This window comes from Acomys minous (genome assembly GCF_964271855.1).
Source record: "Acomys minous genome assembly, chromosome: 14".
NCBI classification, from domain to species: Eukaryota; Metazoa; Chordata; class Mammalia; order Rodentia; family Muridae; genus Acomys; species Acomys minous.
The window spans coordinates 45,475,550-45,495,233 of record NC_140496.1 but is presented as its reverse complement, the minus strand read 5'-3'; the positions used below and the strand labels follow the sequence as shown (position 1 = coordinate 45,495,233).

The 19,684-nt window shown below is 43.8% G+C and overlaps 1 protein-coding gene across 11 annotated transcripts in view; it reads left to right on the top strand.

The window, feature by feature from the left end:
* Positions 1–19,684, top strand: part of INPP4B (inositol polyphosphate-4-phosphatase type II B) — a 336,841-nt gene that overhangs the window by 14,528 nt on the left and 302,629 nt on the right. For 6 of the 11 annotated variants that reach the window (XM_084755321.1, XM_084755319.1, XM_084755320.1 and 3 more), the window contains exons 3-4: positions 10,424–10,542; positions 12,686–12,802. In XM_084755321.1, the coding sequence (XP_084611447.1) occupies positions 10,424–10,542; positions 12,686–12,802 (236 nt within the window). Of the gene's footprint in view, positions 1–9,655; positions 9,671–9,879; positions 10,022–10,423; positions 10,543–12,685; positions 12,803–13,301; positions 13,802–19,684 lie in introns of those variants that run through there. The other 5 variants (XM_084755317.1, XM_084755325.1, XM_084755322.1 and 2 more) reach the window with 4 other exon arrangements.

Genomic DNA, 19,684 nt, shown 5'->3' with positions numbered 1-19,684 from the left:
TACTCCTCAGACTCACCCTTATTTTTAGAGACAAGGGCTCGATGGCCTGAAGCCCATCACGCTGGCTAGGTGGGCTGGCCCAGGGGTCCCCCTTTCTCTACCTCCTCAGCAGTAGGATTACTAGCACAGGCAGCGCCACACCCATTTATTTGTGTGTGTGTGTGTGTGTGTGTGTGTTCTAGAGACTGAGATCAGGTTCTTGTGCTTGAAGACAAGCGAGGCTCATTTTTGTTCTAACACCACAGATCCCCCGAACAGGATGTCGATATTTCCTTTAGTATTCAGCGGGGCCTGCTTGCCTCCCCAGAATAACATCTTCCTGTGTTCTGCAGCAGCACATATGTTCCTGCTGAAAAGAACAGCAGCAAGCAGCGAGCACTTCCTGTCTCTCCAGAGTAGAATGTGGGCTGGGAGCAAGCACCGACAGGGCCATGCCTGTGTGCGATGCCAGGTGATGACGCCAGGCCAGCTGACGGTTTGTGGCATGCCGTGTGAGATATGAGACTCCAAAGAGGCTCGAGCACGGACCTGTTTATAATTCAATTGCTGGAAGATGGAATCTCAGCCACCTAGGTAATATTCATGAACACAGGACAGAATGGGATTTTCTAAGGATTGACACCTCAGAAGCTGAGGGAGCAGGGGATGAGTTCAAGAAAGGAAGCCTTCTGGTACTGACAAGAGTGATCGGAATAAAATTTGTCCTTTTTATATGCAAATGAGTTGTCTGCTCTACAGCTGGCATCATTGCTCCCCAGCACAGATAATCCAATAGTGCTTTCAGAGAGCACCTTTGTGAATAGAGAGAAACACTTCCTTTTCTTGCCCCAGACTATCCAATGAAGTATTTTGAACTGGTATTGGGTATGGAGTGTATTTTAACATCCACAATGCTCCTTAAGTAAAGGGGTGACTGGCAGCATCTTGACCACACACATACACACACACAGAGAAAGGAGTGGGGTGGGGAGGAGAGACAGAGACAGAGAGACTAAAACAGAGAGAGAGAGAGAGAGAGAGAGAGAGAGAGAAAGAGAGAGAGAGAGAGAGAGAAGAGAAGAGAGAAGAGAGAAGAGAGGAGGGAGAGAGGAGAGACTGAGGCAGAAACAGAGAGATAGAAACAGAGAGAGACAGAGACAGCGAGAGACAGAGACCAAGACAGAGAAAGGTGACTTATTTTATATTGTTCTGTATGTGACAAAGTAACATGTTTTATTTCAAGGCATATTTCACAACAACCCGAGCCTAGCCTTTTAGAAGAAAGAAATCAGTTTTATTCGCAAGTCAACTGGCTGTAATAGAATTTAGGAGCAGTGGGGCTCAAATTTCAGCGCAGCGAGAACTGTAAAGCCATGTTCCCGGGGGCAGGACTTTATCATTCCCAGTTGTAAATCATCGCCTTGATTCCTCAATAATTTTGTCATCCGCTTCTTCACTGCACCCTTTAATCCCACGTTTCCCCAAAGTGTTCTCTGAGTTCTGCTCTCAGAACACAGAGAGTCTTGACATTCTGCTTGCAAAGCAGATCCTCCATTGAGCAGGAAGAAGACTAAGCTGCCAGGAAAACTAACTCCAACTCTGAACACCGACTTCTTGGCAAAGTGAAAAAGAGAGTTTTCATCCTTGAGGCTTCCATCACAGTCTACAGACAGCCACTGACTGGCTGTCAAAAAATGTGCATTTGGACCTGATAGAGCTGTGGGGCTGCAGCAGGCAGCACACTGTCTTTCTGGGCATTAGCAGGAGCAAAGGGTCTGAGCACAGTGTTGCCCAAACCAAGCTGGGTTTCAGAAATTACCATCTCCACCAGCCCCACAGTCTTAGCATGCTTCGCCTTTATCTCACAGGGGAACCATCTTAAAATCTGCACGTTGGCAATTCAGAAGCAGACACTCACCTCGCTATTCCAATGTGCTTAGGGCGCTCCAGCATTAGGGGAGCTGGAGTATTGTTTTCATCTTTTCCTCTGATCATCCCGTGCTGCACGAACACTCCAAGCTACATGAACGTGAGAGTGCTTTCTTTCTCTGAGATAATTACATTTTGAATTTTAGAAACCAGTTTATTTTATTTTATTTCATTTCATTTTATTTTATTTTTACGTGGTGACTAGAACGAGAAAAGAAAGCTCTACAAGAATGAAGAAAAAGATTCAAAATTGCAAATGTTCCCCCTACATATCCACTTTCATACATTTATTCTTATTTTTCCAACAACTCTTGGCTGTGTTGGCAGCTATACATGGTTTATATTCTCTTGAGGGAAGTGTATGTTAATTAAAATCTCCCACACAATACTTAAGGAGAAAATAACATTTTTTTCCTACAGAGCTTTTAAAACTGTGAAATAATAAAAACTGTCATTTGCCCTTGACCCTCAGAGGTCCAGGTCTTAAAAACACACAAGTGGCAGCTCCTGCAACCTTGTCTTTCAGGATGATGAGATGAACAAGTATTAGAGGGTAATTTGATATATTAGAGGAGAAAACAGAAAGCTATAAAAATCTATGAAAAATTACAGAGAGCAGACATTTTTCAATAAAGAAAATAAACTAGACAGAGAAAAGAAAGAAAAGCTGAAAAAAGTAAGACAGTTAATGAACTAAAGATGCCTAAACGTTTCGGAAAGCAGAAAAGGGGTGGATGCTGGGGACTGCTGTGTCCATGGCCATCGGGCAGCTCAGACCCAGTAGAGTCCTGGTCCTCTGGGAGGTAACGCTAAGCTCCTCTTACACAGAGAGCACAGGGCGTTCACCTCCTGCCGGAGCTCTCCTTGGGTGGGTGTTGGCACAGGGCAGGAAACACTGGACAGGAGGCCGCTTTCCTTCACCCGATGTCTTCAGGAGCTCAGAGCCTGGGGACCAGGAACACTGTCTAGGAAATCAAGTCAGGAAACCTGTTCTGGAGAGGCTGATTCAGAAAACTGCTTCTTGAACTTCTTGCCAGAAAGGGAGTGAAATAAAACAAAACAACAAAACGAAGAAACCTAGCCAAGCAGAGGCAACTAAAAATGAGAAAGCCTAATACATCGGAGAAGCAATTAGAGAGAGGGGCGATTAGGCTCTGAAATGTCCTATATATCTTCCCGTGCATGATGTAAGTTAACTTAATCTGAATGTAATCACTGGTGCACACTGGGAACTAGGTGCTAAGACGGAGTCCCACGATTTATTGGACTGGAAACATAAGCTAAATTGGCTTATCAATTTATTAGTGGAATCTGATTTTTTAGAGAACAAGAAGAATATAAGTGGTATTTTGGAGTCGTTTAACCAACTATGACACCTGTGAGACATGGATTAGACCCTGCCCCCAGGCTGCACACATCTTCCTCCCTCTCAGTGAAGAAGCAGATTTGTATCACAGAAGTGGCTGGATAAGAACAGTGTCCCTCGGGAGAAGCTGGAAGCCATGTGCTCATGGCTCTGAGGCCTGTGTGGATAAGGCCACACATCTGACCTAGAGGGTTTCCTGTTCTCTGTTGTGTGGTCCTTCTTCATCTTCATGGGCTTGGGTGTATGTCTTCAGGTTTCCTCAAGAGCAGAGGTGGAGTCAGAGCTGCTAGGCTTCCCCTGGAGGCACATCTGGGAAGGCACACCTCTGCCAGGCTTCCCCTGGAAGGCACACCTGGGAAGGCACACCTGGGAAGGCACACCTGGGAGGGCACATCTGGGAGGGCACACCTGGGAAGGCACACCTCTGCCAGGCTTCCCTGGGAAGGCACACCTGGGAAGGCACACCTGGGAGGGCACATCTGAGAGGGCACACCTGGGAAGGCACACCTGGGAGGGCATACCTGAGAGGGCACACCTGGGAGGGCACACCTCTGCCAGGCTTCCCTGGGAAGGCACACCTGGGAGGGCACACCTGGGAAGGCACATCTCTGCCAGGCTTCCCTAGAATTGGCCTTTATGCTTTTACTTCCAACTTTGCTGGTATGGTGACACATGTTTCTAGTGCCAGCACTTGGGAGACTGAGACAGGAGGATCACAAGGCTATCCTTCTGCACACACACACACACACACACACACACACACACACACACACACATGCTCACACACATACATTCATACACGCACACACTCACAAACTCATACTCACACACATATCCTTTCATACACACATACACTCACGCATACTAACACACTCACACGCCCATGCACATTTATAAACACATACATACACACTGACACATACTTTCTCATACATACACTCACACATACACACTTACAGGCATACACACAGTAATTTACTCACACATATACTCACACACATACACATACACTCTCATGTATTCATAAAACACATACAAGCACACACCCTCACATATTCTCTCACACATATACATATACTCACATATGCTAACGCACTCACACATGTACTCACACCTGTACTCATAAACACATACATAATCACGTACACACTGACACATTCTCTCTCTCTCTCTCTCTCTCTTTCTCTCACACACGCACACACACACACACACAAACACACATACACACATATACTCACAATGTACAGTCTCACACACTAACACAATCAGACACACACACAGACATACATACAGTCACACACACTATTATTTGTCTTAACGCTTTGATCACAAATTAAATGGCAGGATAGTTAGTCATGGGGCAGGCGCAGGAGGCACCTGGTCACATCACACCCACAGTCAGGAATTTAAGAAAGATAAATGCTGGTGTTCGGCACACAATCTCCCTTTAATCTTCTCTGGCTTCTGGTCCGATTCCAAGGCAAGTTGTCACTCACACAACAGGTGACTCTTCTTATCTCAGCTAACCCAGTCCACATAATCCCTCAGAGACATGCCCAGAGGCTTGTCTCCTAAGTGATTCTAGAGCCCCTCAAGTTAATAATCAATACAACTACCGTAATTATCTTACATAGTTTGTATGCAAATTTTACAAAGTCTTTGTTGTTGTTCCCAGTGGGTCAAACAAAAGGACTCCTTTGCAAAAGGCCACATAGTTCCTCAGCAATGATCTAGCTGTTATATGCAATTTCATCTCTTGTTAAAAATCATCTTTAGGCTTGTTTGGTAGTGTTGTCCCAGCACATATGATACCCTGGGATACATCTCCAGAGCCATATAAATTGTGGACAGATAATCACCTGTGATCTCATTATAAGGAAATGTAGGGGCAGTAGGATTTGAAGTTCACGGCCGTCCTTGGCAACATGGAGTTCAAGACCATCCTGGGATACATGAGATCCTGCCTTAAGGACAAAGCAAAAATCCAAATTAAAGCTTTATTACACTAGGCAGTGTTTCTTCTGCTCCTCCATTACTTCTGGCTAATTTTTATTAGAGAATTTTAGAAGTGTGAAAAATCTCGCCATTAGTGACAACCCCCCTCACTCCCCCTGACCCCCCCCCAGCCCCCTTCAGATCCACTTCCTATCTGCTTAGTTCTTGGGGAAACAACTTTGGCAGTTGTTTCTACCACTTGTTCTGGCGAGGCAAGAACAATGGCTGACCTTCACAGAAGAACTAGGTCTTAGAGTGGCTGCTTGTTCTGTCTGTGGACACAGGCTAAACCCTAACTTCCCTCAGCCCTGTACCCCGGCATGCTTATTTTCACACTCCAATCCATTGTAAGGTTCGGCCCTCCTTGAATTGGACAGTTGTAGTAGTCTCTGATGTGAGTCAAGAGAAAGTTAAAAAGTTGACTAGAGTGACGCAAAGGCTCTTTGATCCTAAAGACACAGCATGATATGGAGAGCCGCAAGGGACACAAGCTGATAGTTTACCTAATAGAGACAACATCTTGTGCATGATGGAGTCTTTGACTTAAGAACAGCTCTGAAGATACCTGCTCTTTGACCTCAGGATCCTCAGATATTAGAAGACACATCCAAGAAGAGGAGGGTCTATTCTTTTTCTGGACATCCCAGCCATGCTGCAAATATCTAGAACAGATGTTGGTAACTTCTGGCCCTCAGGCCAAGGTTAGTGAAGGGTGGGTGGTTAGTGGCTCTTCTAGAATTCACTCCCACAGTGGCCGGGCTTTCAGAGTTTGAACAAACCTTAGAGTCAGTCCACGTAGGCTGCCATTTCCCTGTTTGTCTAGTGTCTCTTGTGCATAGCCTCCTCCCAAGACAGAAAGCTTGTATTTATTTTCATCACTGCACTTCTACTGAGGATTTGTTTCTAAGAGAGTAGAGCTGCGTGGTTCTTATACAAACCTGGGCTGGATTATGTTTTGTTGACACCTTGCCCAACATTATGGAAAAAGAAAGGGAGTCTTATTTCTGGACACTACATCAAAGTTACCAGGAAAGAATCATTCATAATTAATTTATATATTTCTCTGAAAATTATAATTTCTGTAAGTTGCTTTCTCTTTTGCCCTTTCTTCTTTTAAGTATAAAACAATGTGTCCGTGAGCACATTTTCATTCCAACCTTTAATATCTGTATACATATTTTTGTCAATTATTTAATGTTTATGTATCGTTCTTACTTGATTGGCATAAATCAATTATACATAACTATGAGTTTCATTGTATATTTCCATGTATCTATATAATCACATTTACCACCTACTAATCTCTTATCTCCCACTGATAACATTCCTCTTCCCAACTATTTCCCTTTTATTTTCATGTCATTTGTTATTCATTTATTCATTTATTTGTATGACCTAGTGGGTATAATTAGGATTCCTTGTAAGAAAGATTTTATTTGGACATGCCACTAAGAAATAGTTTTTCTCTTCTTCAGGAACCATTAAATACCCATAGAGCTTTTGGGAGGCTTAGGGGAGAGTTCTTAAATAAAACAGAAGCAAAATTCCCCAAACATTGAGGCTTCTAGTGTTATACATAGAAGAAGGCCATTTATCTAGGAAACTCTTAGAGTAGGTGTCCAGGGATAACAGGAAGGAGTAAGGGTGCTTTGGAAGATGGATGTAATTTTGAATTTTGTATTTTAGTGTTCTTGACTCAGTCACTTTTCTATTACTATGATAATAAACCATGACCAGAACCATTTTTAAAAGAAAGAGTCCATGATGAGGGAACATAGGAAAAAATTGAGAGCTCATATCTTGACTCATACACGGGAGGCAGAAAGAGAGCTCTGGGAGTCACACAAATATTTCGAAATCTCAAATCTCACTCCCAGTGACACACTTCCCTCAACAAGGACCACACCTCCTAATCCCTTTCAAGCAGTTCCACCAACTATGGATCAAACATTCAAACATGTGAGCCTATGGGGGCCATTCTCAATCAAACAATCACAGTCCTTTATTGTGTACTAAATAATCCCATATGCAAATGAGTAGTATCTCTGCAGTATTCACTGACTGAGGCTCCGCCAGTCCTCCAGGGACAGTTGCCCGAGACACAGATCCATGTTTCTCTGTTTCCCTTTATGACATATAGTGTGTCATAGACTGGCACTTATAAAGAGACACAGACCTGTTAACGCTTTTAGAGAAGTCATCTGAGTAGAACTAGGTCAGTAACATTTATTTTACATAATGAAAACATCAAATATTCTTAAATGTTAATATAATGTTATTAGTAAACATGAGTGTTGCGCGTAAAAATCCATTCATAAGATCTGCGTGCTCTTTCCACCCTGACAGATGAGGCGACTGAGTGGCAGAGTTTGTGATTTGTTTTCTCTGTGCCACAGAACTAGAAAACAGGAAATCTGGAGGCTACATTTCAGGAATTCTGTTTCATCTCAGAATTTCTCTGTGCCTCTTACTGCCCTAGTGCTAAGAAACAGTAAATGCTGTGGGCTGTTTGTTAGAAAGAGAAGAGATGAGAGCGTAGCCCTCAATGCGTCAATGTAACTACTGTGGCTGTTGTTCTCTGCCTGGTTCTGAACCCAAATGGTAACTGTGTATAAATTAGTACTCTTTGTAGCCCACTCCTGGGGCATCTGAAGAACTCACAGAGCTTTCCATTTTCTGTGCTGTCTGGTCTTGTGGGATGTATACTGAGAGTCTTTCGGCTGAAACAGAGTAGCTGCCCACTTCTGGGAACAACCACAACCACCAACAAGCCCGATAAGAACTCGGAAGAGATGTGACTTATTTTGATCAAAGGTGTCAAGAGCGCACGAGACAGAGGGGAAGCTGCCACCAGAGAGTGGGTGAGGCGCATGTGTTTGAAACTCAAAGCCTTTAGCTCTAAACTCCAAAAACAAGATGCTTGTCAGATTCAGTAGAAGATCGCTGCGAACAGAAAACCAAGGGTGCTAAAATGAAACACACTCATAGGCAAGTAAAGGAAATGATCAAAATAACCACCACACAAGAGCAGTGTGCAGGAAATCTTCCAGTGAAAGAAATTTTCCAGTGATATGCTGGGGTTACTGAAATGGTGTGTAGGTGCGTTTTTGTTTGCTTTTTTTTTTTTAAAGTGTAGATTTATCAGGATAAGCAATACATGATAGTGGCAGTGGGTCTTCCAAAGGCCACTGCATTTTGCAAGAGATCAAGATGGTATGCCAAAGAGAGAAACAGAAATAAGGATTTTAAAATATATTCTGAAGATTATAGGCAATGAGCAGAATGCTTCAAAACAGTGAAGGTTAAATAAGCTGTGGCTATTTTTGTCCACCTACGCTTTCCTTAGCTTTCTTTGTTTTGTTTTGCTTGGCTTAAGAATTCAGTATGAAAAATCTAACAAAACAAGACCAGACAATAATAAAAAGACCCCAAAGTTTGGGAAAAAGTTAAGAAATTAATCATACACAGATACACACACAGAGGAGAGGGAGGGGGAGGAGAGAGGAGAGAGGACACACACACATCCACAAAACAAGACCAGACAATAATAAAAAGACCCCAAAGTTTAGGAAAAAATTAAGAAGTTAATCATAAACACACACACACACACACACACACAGAGAGAGAGAGAGAGAGAGAGAGAGAGAGAGAGAGAGAGAGAGAGCGAGAACACACACACACACACACATACACACACACATACACACACACACACACACACACAGAGAGAGAGAGAGAGAGAGAGAGAGAGAGAGAGAGAGAGAGAGAGAGGACACACACACACACACACACACACACACACACACACGCCATTTTAGTAACCAGAACAGAGCATGGACCTAAAACAGGCTGGTCGATGGTTCCCTTTTAAAGCACCCATATTTTATCTCATTCTGCTCCTACTAGTAAGGTGATCTGCAAAGCCATTGAAAGGTGATAATCGTAGGCATTAACTGCTTTGCTATCCCAGTGGCCCTGCAAACTGCAGAGGTGCCATTACGGAATGTAAATACACCCTCTTCCTCCTTGGCCTATCCGCCTGTCTTCCTAGTCATGGAGTAGGTTGGGGATGGTGTGGAACCCGGACAGCATCACCAGGAACCACTCACTCACCGCTGCTGCTCCTTTACCATAGCGGCGGCTGCGGCCTGGGTGCTGGCCAGCAGTTTGACCCCTCTCTGATGAGCAAGAGTACTTTTTCATCACACTTAGTAGTCAACGTCAAATTCAGAGGAGGGCTGCAGGGAGGAGAGCAGATACGAGACTTTCTGAAGAGGGATAGCTTTTATTACCCATACCCGCTCCAGTTGTTTTCCTTTTCCAAAACTAGGAACTGCTATGTGAGAGGAGAAAATACTCCAGTGAATATGGTATGCTAGCTGGAGCTGAAACAGGAGCCTGGTAAAGTGAAGGAAAAGTTCTTAGAATGTGCGGGGTGGGGGTGGGGGTGGGGGGGTGGGGGGGCCTGGGCAACAATTACCCAGTCCTTATCGGAGCTACTCTCTCCAGGAATGATCCTGAATTCCAGACAGAGGGCTCTTTAACCCCTGCCTGCTTCCTCCTCTGCTTGAGCTCTTCTGGGGTAGCATAATCGCTCTTCCTGTTTCCGCAGCAGCGTGGAGGGCTGCAGATTTATCCCCAGGTAGGGGAGGACCATGAAGAATGTATTCAGGCACTCTACTTAACACAGCCAGTGTCAACAGGCGTCTTTTTAGTTTCCTGGCTGCTGTGGCCCATACTTCATGCAACAGTGTGAGTGAAACCCTAGGAGTTAATGACTAATTAAAGCCTTCTGCCCCCGCCCCCCACCCCACCGCAGACTCTGAGCTGTGTGTGTGTGTGTGTGTGTGTGTGTGTGTGTGTGTGTGTGTACACGTAGTCACGACTGGAGCTGGGATCTCAGAGCACTCAGGGACTCGCAATGTGCTGCAAATGTGGTCAGTGGAAATGAACTCTCAGTTCAGGCAGGCAGCACGTGACTTCCTATTTCTGTAAGGTACTTCCAAGTGACTTCCTCTGTAAAGCCGGCTGAGAACCAGGAGATTTCCTTCAGCGGCTAGACAAAGTTTATTTCAGCGCTGGACAGAAGTTTGCCCTGAGAGATCGAGTGAGGTTCTTTTTTTTTTTCTTTCTTTTTCCCTCTGCTGTTGCCAGCGTGCAAGGACCTTGTGGCTCCTGTCAGTGATCGGAAATTGAACACGGTCGTGCACGTCTCAGTAATCCACCCCGTGGAGCAGACCCTGACGAGGTACTCCAGCACAGAAATTGTGGAGGTGAGCCTGGCCTGTGTCCCTGTCTGCCACCGTCTGTCCCTCTTTCTCCTTTTGAGCTGCTGTCTCTGTCTGTGTGCATTGTGCATGCGTCTCTCTCCTCCCCCCACGTCTCCCTCTCTCCCGCCCCTCTGAACAGCTGACATAAGTTAGCCTGTGGTCTAGGGCCCTGTGATTGCATTTGTTCCTCTGTCATCAAGGAGCACAAATCGGACTGAGCACATGAAGAAGAATTTGACTTTTCATTCAAAGTTTTTAGTTTTCTTCCACAGGAAACTTCCCCCTCTGAATTCCCCAGCAGAACAGAGGATGTCTGTATATCTGTGTCCCTATGTAAATTATAATCTCTCTATATTAATTTTAAATAAAATGAAATGAACACATTTAATGAAGGAAAAAGTATAAAGTACTCACAAAGTTCAAAACAGATGAAGAGGTTTTCGCTCTCTTTTTTTTTTTCCTCCTGGGTCCAATGCCAACCCTAGAGTAAATAATTTATATTCTCTGCTATGTGTATCTTTCAAAGTGTGGTGTTCTCCAGAGAAAGGTAGGTGATTAACTTGATTAGCTGTAACGTTTCCAGTTAAAGGTGTAAATATTACTCATGGGATGAGAGATTTCCTATTTACCTCTATTGTTGCTAATACAGCTTTCAGCATGGATCAGAGGAAATGCATTATTGTGTTGGCTCAGCTCCATCAGGACAAGGGTTCCCCTTAGATGATTTTCTTCTTGTGACACACGTCACAACGTTAGTGAACGAGAGACTCTTATTGGACCACCTGGGGCTCTGGAGCGTGTCCTCCTCACAGTTCCTATCTCCAGCTTCTCTTTATTTTTCTCCGACTTGTGAGCTGCCACCGTTCGGAATGTTAGGCCTGTCTGCCCTAGTCTTTGGCTGGCTTGGCTCACTGCTTGCCCTGAAGCAATGGGTGGAATCAATGATTCAGACTGTACTGGGACTGCTTCTATTATGGGACTGACCCAAATCCTGGGTGTAGCCCTGCATTTTTCCATGCCTTTAGCCTCTGCTTCTCTGCCCTTCTGCAGGCACCCCTGCATCTGCTACCTTTACGCAACCCAACTCTGCCCAACTGCACGCAGCCAACCTTGAGCTTGCCCCTTGCATGATTGCTTAATATACTATTTGGAGACTTTGGGTTCTATTGCTGGTACCATGTACCATAGTTGGATTACAAGCAGTCTTCTTCATAGAAAGGCAGCTTGGTGAAAACTATAAAGTCGTTTTCTTAGTGACAACACTTCAGGTATTATTGTAACTTGGTTACTTTTGAAACTGCCAAATTTTAAAGTAACTTGAGTGCTTATGGTTTTGTTCTACCACCCGCATTCTCCTGTGATGAAACATACGCATCCTAAAATTTATTGTCATAACTATAGAAGTGATTTATGCTGTTCACTTTGAGAGTTTTATGTAGACTCTGCACACTTTTTAAACATGTTTTATTCACTGCCTGTCTTCAAATGTATCAGACATATTGCAAGAAAAGAACATTTTTCCTTTTGAAGAAAAGAATGAAATAATTTTATTTCCTCAATACATCCTATTTAGAGTTTTTCTCATTAGTTTTCAAGTTGGTCTTGGGAATAAAAAAAATACTGTTAAACGTCTAAAAGCAATCAAACACTCATAGCGGATAACTTTCAATTGAAACAGAATAAGGAAAAAAACCCACATTTTTAAAAGGATAGCATAAGATACACCAAATGGCTTGGAAAAAAAATAGCTTCAATTCTATTTGGTGAGGCAGTGTCTTTGATCATTTGTTTAAATGATCAACATATAATGATTATATTTTGTACAGGATTTTAAATGGACTGGCAACTTGACCTAAAGAGAGGTTCTGAATATAATTGGTAAAAAAAAAAAAAAACAAGGTGTTGTTTTCAAGAGTCTTTAGCCACTTAAAGGAACTCAAGTTCACCTAGTCAGCAGGCCTCAGGACAACAGGGCCCTGGGCTCATGGCCCACAAGCAACACTTGGCTCTTCAGATCTCTTATAATAGAACTATTTCCTAGAAAAGCAGACAGGCACACACTCTCTGCGTTCACATTTGTCCCTGCATGCTGCTGGCTCCAGTTGCTGCTTTAATGAATCCAAGCTTTCTGTTTATACTGTTTCAGGGAACAAAAGACCCACTGTTCCTGACGGGTGTCACATTCCCGTCTGAGTACCCCATCTATGAAGAAACTCGAATCAAACTGACAGTCTATGATGTCAAGGACAAGTCTCATGACACTGTAAGTACTTGCACTTCTTTCTCCGGGAATAGAGGGCTTCCTACTTTGCCAAGCTGGGGGACTTGGATGCTCACAGCATTTTTAAAGGGGGCTGTTTGTGCTGCACTTAGAGTTGTCTTACGCGTGTACTTTGGTGTGTGTTGTTCAAACTCATTTGGCTGTTACCAATGAGGCAACTGGTTAGGAGCAAAAGCTCCTAACAGACAGACCTATCTCTCTCTCTCTCTTTTTTTTTTAAAGGCTGATTTGATCCTTTAATTGTAAGCTGATTGGATAATAGTTTGCAGGTGAAAACAAATGGAACAGATTAAATAGTGGCTTTTTAAAAATAAAGATATTGTAATTACTAAAAACCAGAGATTGCCACCGTTCCACTCTTACTATTTATCTTTTCTCCTCAGACAAGTCCTCTCTCTTGATTAGGCACATAGCTGCTCTGACACTGTCCGTGGAGATAGATGCTTCTTATTACTCCTGGTTAGGTAGTTTTGGTGCTCGGAGACACTGAGAAGGGGGCAACCCAGGCTTCCCCTCCCCCTCCCAGCCTCTGTGCCAGTGTGAATACATATGTGTCCTCAAGGCAGCAGCATGGCGGAATTATAATAGTCAGGAGTGAAGCATGAGCCACGGAAGTGTGGTAATGACAGTTAGGCCAGCGGGTTCCAAGGGGGCCTTTGATTGATGCTGAGGAAGGCAAATAGGCTTGGGCAACCACACGGGCTAAATGTAGCTGACTCTGCCTTTCCTTGCTATTTTTGACCGGAATGAGTCTATACAATGTAGGTAGAAGGAACGTACACATGTAGTCCACAGGTGAGTTAGAGGGAAAATATATGGAAGAGATTCACACTCGTCTCAGTGTTCAGCTCTCTTAAATGGTGGGATGAAGGCTCCTATGAAATGCACAGCACACAGACAGACTAGAAACAGCCGCGGCCATCTACAAGAGAGAAGTTATATGCCAGCTGTCTGAATTTATTTCACCTACCAGCTTCGTGGGTAAGAGAGCTTATTTCCTGGTATCTGTTTCTCCTTCTATGTTTCCCTTGATGGCTTATGGTAAGGCCTAAATGAGTAAGTGCATGAAAACAGTTTAGGGCCCAGCATCTCTGGAGACATGGGCAGTTACCAGTTACCATTACTTGAGTTTGAGTTTTGCAGGCTGCCTCATAGCTACTCATAATAAGTAGAAGCCCAATTAAAGTCTAATGAGCAAAATCATTTTCTATACTTAGTAAGTTTCTTCTTTTCTAAAAAAAAAAAAGTGTTTTAAATTGAAATAGAATTCTAAGTCAGTTGTTATCCATGTATATATGGTTTCCAGGCTGACCACTCTACATTGGACGGCCAGTGTGGGGCGGGCTCATGCCTGGAAGAGTTGCCTGTAGTCCTTTGTCTAGGGGTGAGAGCCTTCAAAGTCCCGCACTTCCATGGTGCTGTGTCCCTCAGTGTGCCACTTGCAGGTCTTGTTTACGCAGGCTGTTCTAGGACAGGCCGTTTCCCAGCACACTTCCTGGTATTCTGAGTCTAACGATCTTTTCTACCCATCTTCTGTATTGTGTGTATTCTCAAACAAAGGCAAGAATCTAGCGCATTTCTCCCTTTCGATTTTCTTGGGAGTTGTGTTTCTTTTTCTTCTCATTTTTCTTTTCTTGCTTTGGGGTGTAATGTGAGAAAAAGAAGACTGTTCAGGGATCCGTGAGCCTGATGGATACTATACACAGTCTCCAACTGTTTACTTCTCCCCACAAACTTCTGCCAAATAAGAGGAAAACATGGCCCAGGAAATCATCCAGTAAGGGAGAGGAGAGCGGGTTCTAAGGGATGGCGGGAGGCCACAATGCAACTGTGCAGAGAAATGGTAAGCAAAGACGTGATGGAGGACACAGAAGAAAATCAGGAACAGTGGATTTCGTGCATAACACACACAATTAAAGCGTGTCCCTCCAGCAGCCCCCGAGGCAACCCCAGATAGGACTGTGACTAGGGTAGGGTTTTAGGAACACAATGCTTCAGATATTAAGATTTTGCCTCCAAAAGAGTTCTCACTGCTATAAACTCTTAGAAATATCAGAAGTTTGTTAGCTACTTTTGTTGTCTTGATGACAAAAATACCGAACAGAAGTGAGTTAAGGGAAGAACAGGTTCGTTTGGCTCACTGTTCAAGCACACTGTCCAATAGGCAGATATGGGCAGGGTGGTGGGGAGGCACAGCTATGGGGGCAAGCAACTTGGCCCAGGGTGGCAAGAGCTTGCAGCAAGGGAGGGGAGAGAGAAGAAGAGAAGAGAGGAGAAAAGGGAGAGGAGAGGAGAGGAGAGGGGAGGAGAGGAGAGGAGAAATGCCTACCAGCTAGGGCATATGTCCGGAGTGTTCCACAGTCCCCAAGAACAATGACACTAACTGCAGACAGGGTATGCAGACACGTGAACCCATGGTATATATTTACCATTGTAACTTTAGCACAATATTAATGACTTAGTGTGTCTTAACCTCCTCCAATCCCTTCATCTGCAATCCGCATGTGTATTAACCCCCCATGGTAAAACAGCTTGTTTACTCATATATATATATATATTCACATACATACATATATTTGTCAGCTTTAGTTCTGGAAACCAATGATGTAGATTCCTTTAAGGATCTTCTTCCTGGATCAGCAGTGTTGTCATGCTACAGTGTTAGGTGAGCTGGAAGCTCTTGCTGTGGAATACAGTTTTTGGAGCTTGAACATAAATTAAGAGATGCCGCTGGTTTTTCATTCCCCAAATGCTGTTAATTAAAGCTTAACTCAATCCTTAAAATAGCTGGTGAAATAGTCCCGGTGACGGAAGTGTAAATAGAAACACGGTTCATTAATATGCTAATAGTCCCCATAGAGGCATGCAATTGTACATGGTACATGGCTTCCCCATCTCTTCCGATCGTACGTCCTATATCCTACATCACTTCCCCATCTCTTCAGGTTCTCTGGGGGTGGGGAGAGGAAGTAGGTGCATTAAAGTATAGCTTGTAAGTACAAGTACTTCACAGCCTAAGAGCTTTAGATCCTAATTCTTTTAAACCAAAAGTCATGAGACCGAATTGATGTATGTTTCAGAGGACTGGTGATTCGATGCATATACTTAAAAGCACTTTAACTATTTCACACTCGACGACCTTAATCATATTAGACGAAGGATAATCAGACCTTCTTATTGGTTAAATGCTGAGGCCGGTGCCTCAGTTGTTTGAGTCTTCCTCTGGAGTTCCTCATCGTTGATGAGAGCTAACCAGCCAGCTAGAAGGGGCAGCTCACTACTTCCTGTCCCCTGGCAGACATCCTTGCACCACATGATAGCAGAGAGAAGAGGTGGCATTTTTCTCTGTGCCCACAATGCACATGTCACACTGTCCAGTAGCTGCTCTTCTTAGAGTCTTCTAGATGATTAGACCTAAGATTGTTTATCTCACTGGCTCCAGCAGAAATGCGATGGCTCTTCCTAACAGATGGCAGGGGTCTCACTGTTGCTCCAGAGCGACTGTTCCTCCCTCCTTCACGAGCTTCACAGGTCCACATGGTGGCAAGGTCCGGTCCTCTGAGACCGACAGGCAGGTACTGTGTGCCAGGGTGGGGGAGGAAGGCGGGAGGCGTCATGATCATTATCAGGATTTCTTAACCTCTTGCCTCTGCCTTCATTGTGAAAATAAAATAAAATAAAATAAAAAGAGTACCTTTTTAGGATGGGCTGCTCCAGTATCCCGCTGTGTGATAGGGATTTAAAACCTGAAGCAGAACTGGTCGCCTAGTAGACAGGCTGGGAGCTGGCAGTGGACTTGGTGTCTTGGGGCTGTATTCTGGTCTCATGCAGCATGTAAAAAACAGCCTGAAATTTAAACTGGTGCCTTTCTTTTCAGAAGGTTATTTACGGTATTCAGCCTCAGGGACAAGCAGGAAAGTGGAGTCTTTCATATTACTGTGGAAACTTCTGAGCAAGGAGGAACTTGTGGCAAAGGGTGTCAGTACCAAACTCTGTTTCTCTCTCCTCTTTCCCATGCAACTTGGGGTGTTGGAAGGTACGGGCCCTGGCTGAGGAAGGCTATCCACTCAGCCAGGCAATGATTAGGTCACGGTATTGCTTTTGCCTGTGGTTGAAATATGAATGTCTGCTCTATTTTGCAATCTTTTTTATCTGGGGGGTAAATAATCCTTTGCTCTATCTGCCACTGAATTAGCTGGTAACATAAACTTTGACGTGTAGTGGACACTAGGTAAATCCTCGGGTGAGGAAATACAGCCTACAACACGTTTAAAGCCACCAGTTACTGCTGTAACACCCCACTAGAGCCTTACAGGAAACAGACCCGTGTCAAGGCTGGATGCAAATTTACTGCTTCCTGTGTTTTCTGCCCCAGGTGGATTAGCGTTAGCGCAGATTAGTCCCCTAGACAGAAGGATCCAGTTTTCTTCATCCGTGATTTCTGAATTGACCCCTTCAGAACATTCAGTCTGACTAGTCAAGATACAAACACTGTTATCAGGGAAAATCAAGATGTGGTAAGGGACAGAAGGCTGCTGAGCTAGTTATCGGCCACTAAAACTGCCAAGTGCTCAGCATGTGCTTCCTTTTATTGACAACAGTTCTTCAAGTGTGGTACCCCTGAGCCCACTCTGAAGATGCAGGTGGTGCCTAGAGGATTCCAGAAGATGTTAGGGACCCCTCGGTTCTCCGGGCTCTGCTACAGTGCAGTGATCCATGCGCTGTGGGTAGGTGCTTCTGCTCCTTTACCACCTCGGTATATTTTTACTTCAATGGACTTGCTATGAGCAGTCTTAACATAGAGCTTAAAAGTCTACTATTACAAACGAAACACAACAAAACCAAAAGAAAGCTAAATCAAACCGATCAATCAAACAAACAAACAAACAAACAACAACAAACATCCATCAGTGTTCACTGATAGGGACAATCTATAACCCAATCATATATAACCATGTATGTCCAAAATATGTCCAAATATATTGTATAATGGAGTGGCTAACAACCATTCATTAAAAAAAAAAATAAGAGGTTAAGACTACTTGTGAAATTTCTAACTTTATGGCTTAAACTTTCTTTTGCTTTGTTCCTTTGTTTTTGTTGTTGTTGTTTTGTGTTTTCTGTGGCCACTTGACTTCATTTTCTCTCAGCTCTGGCCTTTGGGAAGGCACAGTTTCAGTGGGAAATAGTGATCCACACAGAAGGGCTTCACGTTGCTCAGGTTAAACACTTCCTGAAGGAGTTTGCCTTCCTTCTACCAGACGAAAAATGGCACGGTTTAGAAATGGGATGCTTATTTTAAATTACTGTATAATTTACATACAATAGCAGGGATGGCTATGGGATGAGGAGGGATTAGCTACATTTTCCCATGTGACTTCTTCCTAAGATAGGATATGAGTCATTCCATTTATTCCAAACATTTCCCTGTGGCTTTTATGTTGTTGACGTGCCATACAAACTCAGGCAATCACTGTCTCATGGAGGTATAGCATTTATTCTTAAATTTCATGTGATTAAGATAATAGGGTATGTTTAATCCAGAGACTGATGACTTTTGCTCAACATAATGCTTAGATTCATCCATTCCCATCCTTTGTCACTGTTGAATTGCATGCTGTTGTGACAGGCCACGGCTTGTTTATTCACCTCCTCATTGATAGACCTTTAGCTTGCTCCCAGCACTTGCTAATGATGAATGGCACATCAAATGACTGTGTTTTTATTGTGTTGGATATGTACTGGGGGTATAATTGTTAGATCCTGGGCCAGATTCATGCTCACCTTTCCTGGAACAGCCACACCATGTCCCATGCCACAGCTGCTCCACGCTCCTGGCACTGCTAGCTCTCCCGTTCAGCACCGTCTCATGGCTGACACTGCCTGATGACTGAGCATGTTTAAATCTTCATGCTTATTGGATATTTCTATCAGTGAAGTTTGCGAGCCTTCTGCCTGCTTTTGATTGTTTCCTTTAATCACTGTTTCCGACGGTTCTCTGTATGTTGTGGACACACATAGTTTTGCTGCACGGATGTGTTGCAGGATTTCTTCAGTCTATCACCTAATGAGTCCCTTAGGGGATGTTCATGGGAAGCCCGCTCTTTTTCTGAGGAGAAAAGAAGAAGTGGACGGGAGGGATGAGGGGCAGAGGGGAGTGACTCAGAGGAGAGGAGGGAGGGGAAACTGAGGTCGGGATGTAAATAGATAAATTAATAAAAAAAAATTTAAGCCGGGCCTGGTGGCGCATGCCTTTAATCCCAGCACTTGGGAGGTAGAGGCAGGTGGATCGCTGTGAGTTCGAGGCCAGCCTGGTTTATAAAGCAGGTCCAGGACAGCCAAGGTTACACAGGCCCTGTCTTGAAAAACCAAAAAAAAAAAAAAATTTAAGATGAGGTTTCCTTTCTTTTTGTTTTTGCGTTTGTTGTTGTTTAAGGTTAATGTTTCCTTTTGCAATGTGTAATAAGAACCTGGAAGAGCTCCATATTAAGGAGGCTTTGTGAATAACAGCACTGTAACCTGTAGTTCAATGTGTAGACAACCTCTAGAAACTAATCCTCCTGAATAAAATTGCCTTTATAGCCAAGAATGAAGTCCTTAACCATGCCAGCCTTTGTCCTCTGTGCCATCTAATGGTGCTGAGAGTCTGCCAACTGTCAGCTCTGTGTGCAATTCCCCAGGAGGTAGTGCTTGTCCGCATGCGACTGACATTCTTCACCTAATATAAAATTCTCAAGGTTCTTCCGTGCTGTCTCCTGTGTGGGGTTTCTTGTTTTCTTAAGACTAAATAACGCTCTGCCGCATGCATTTGCAGTTATTTCTTTATCCATTTACCTGTATGTGGGATGTTTCTCCCTCCTCACT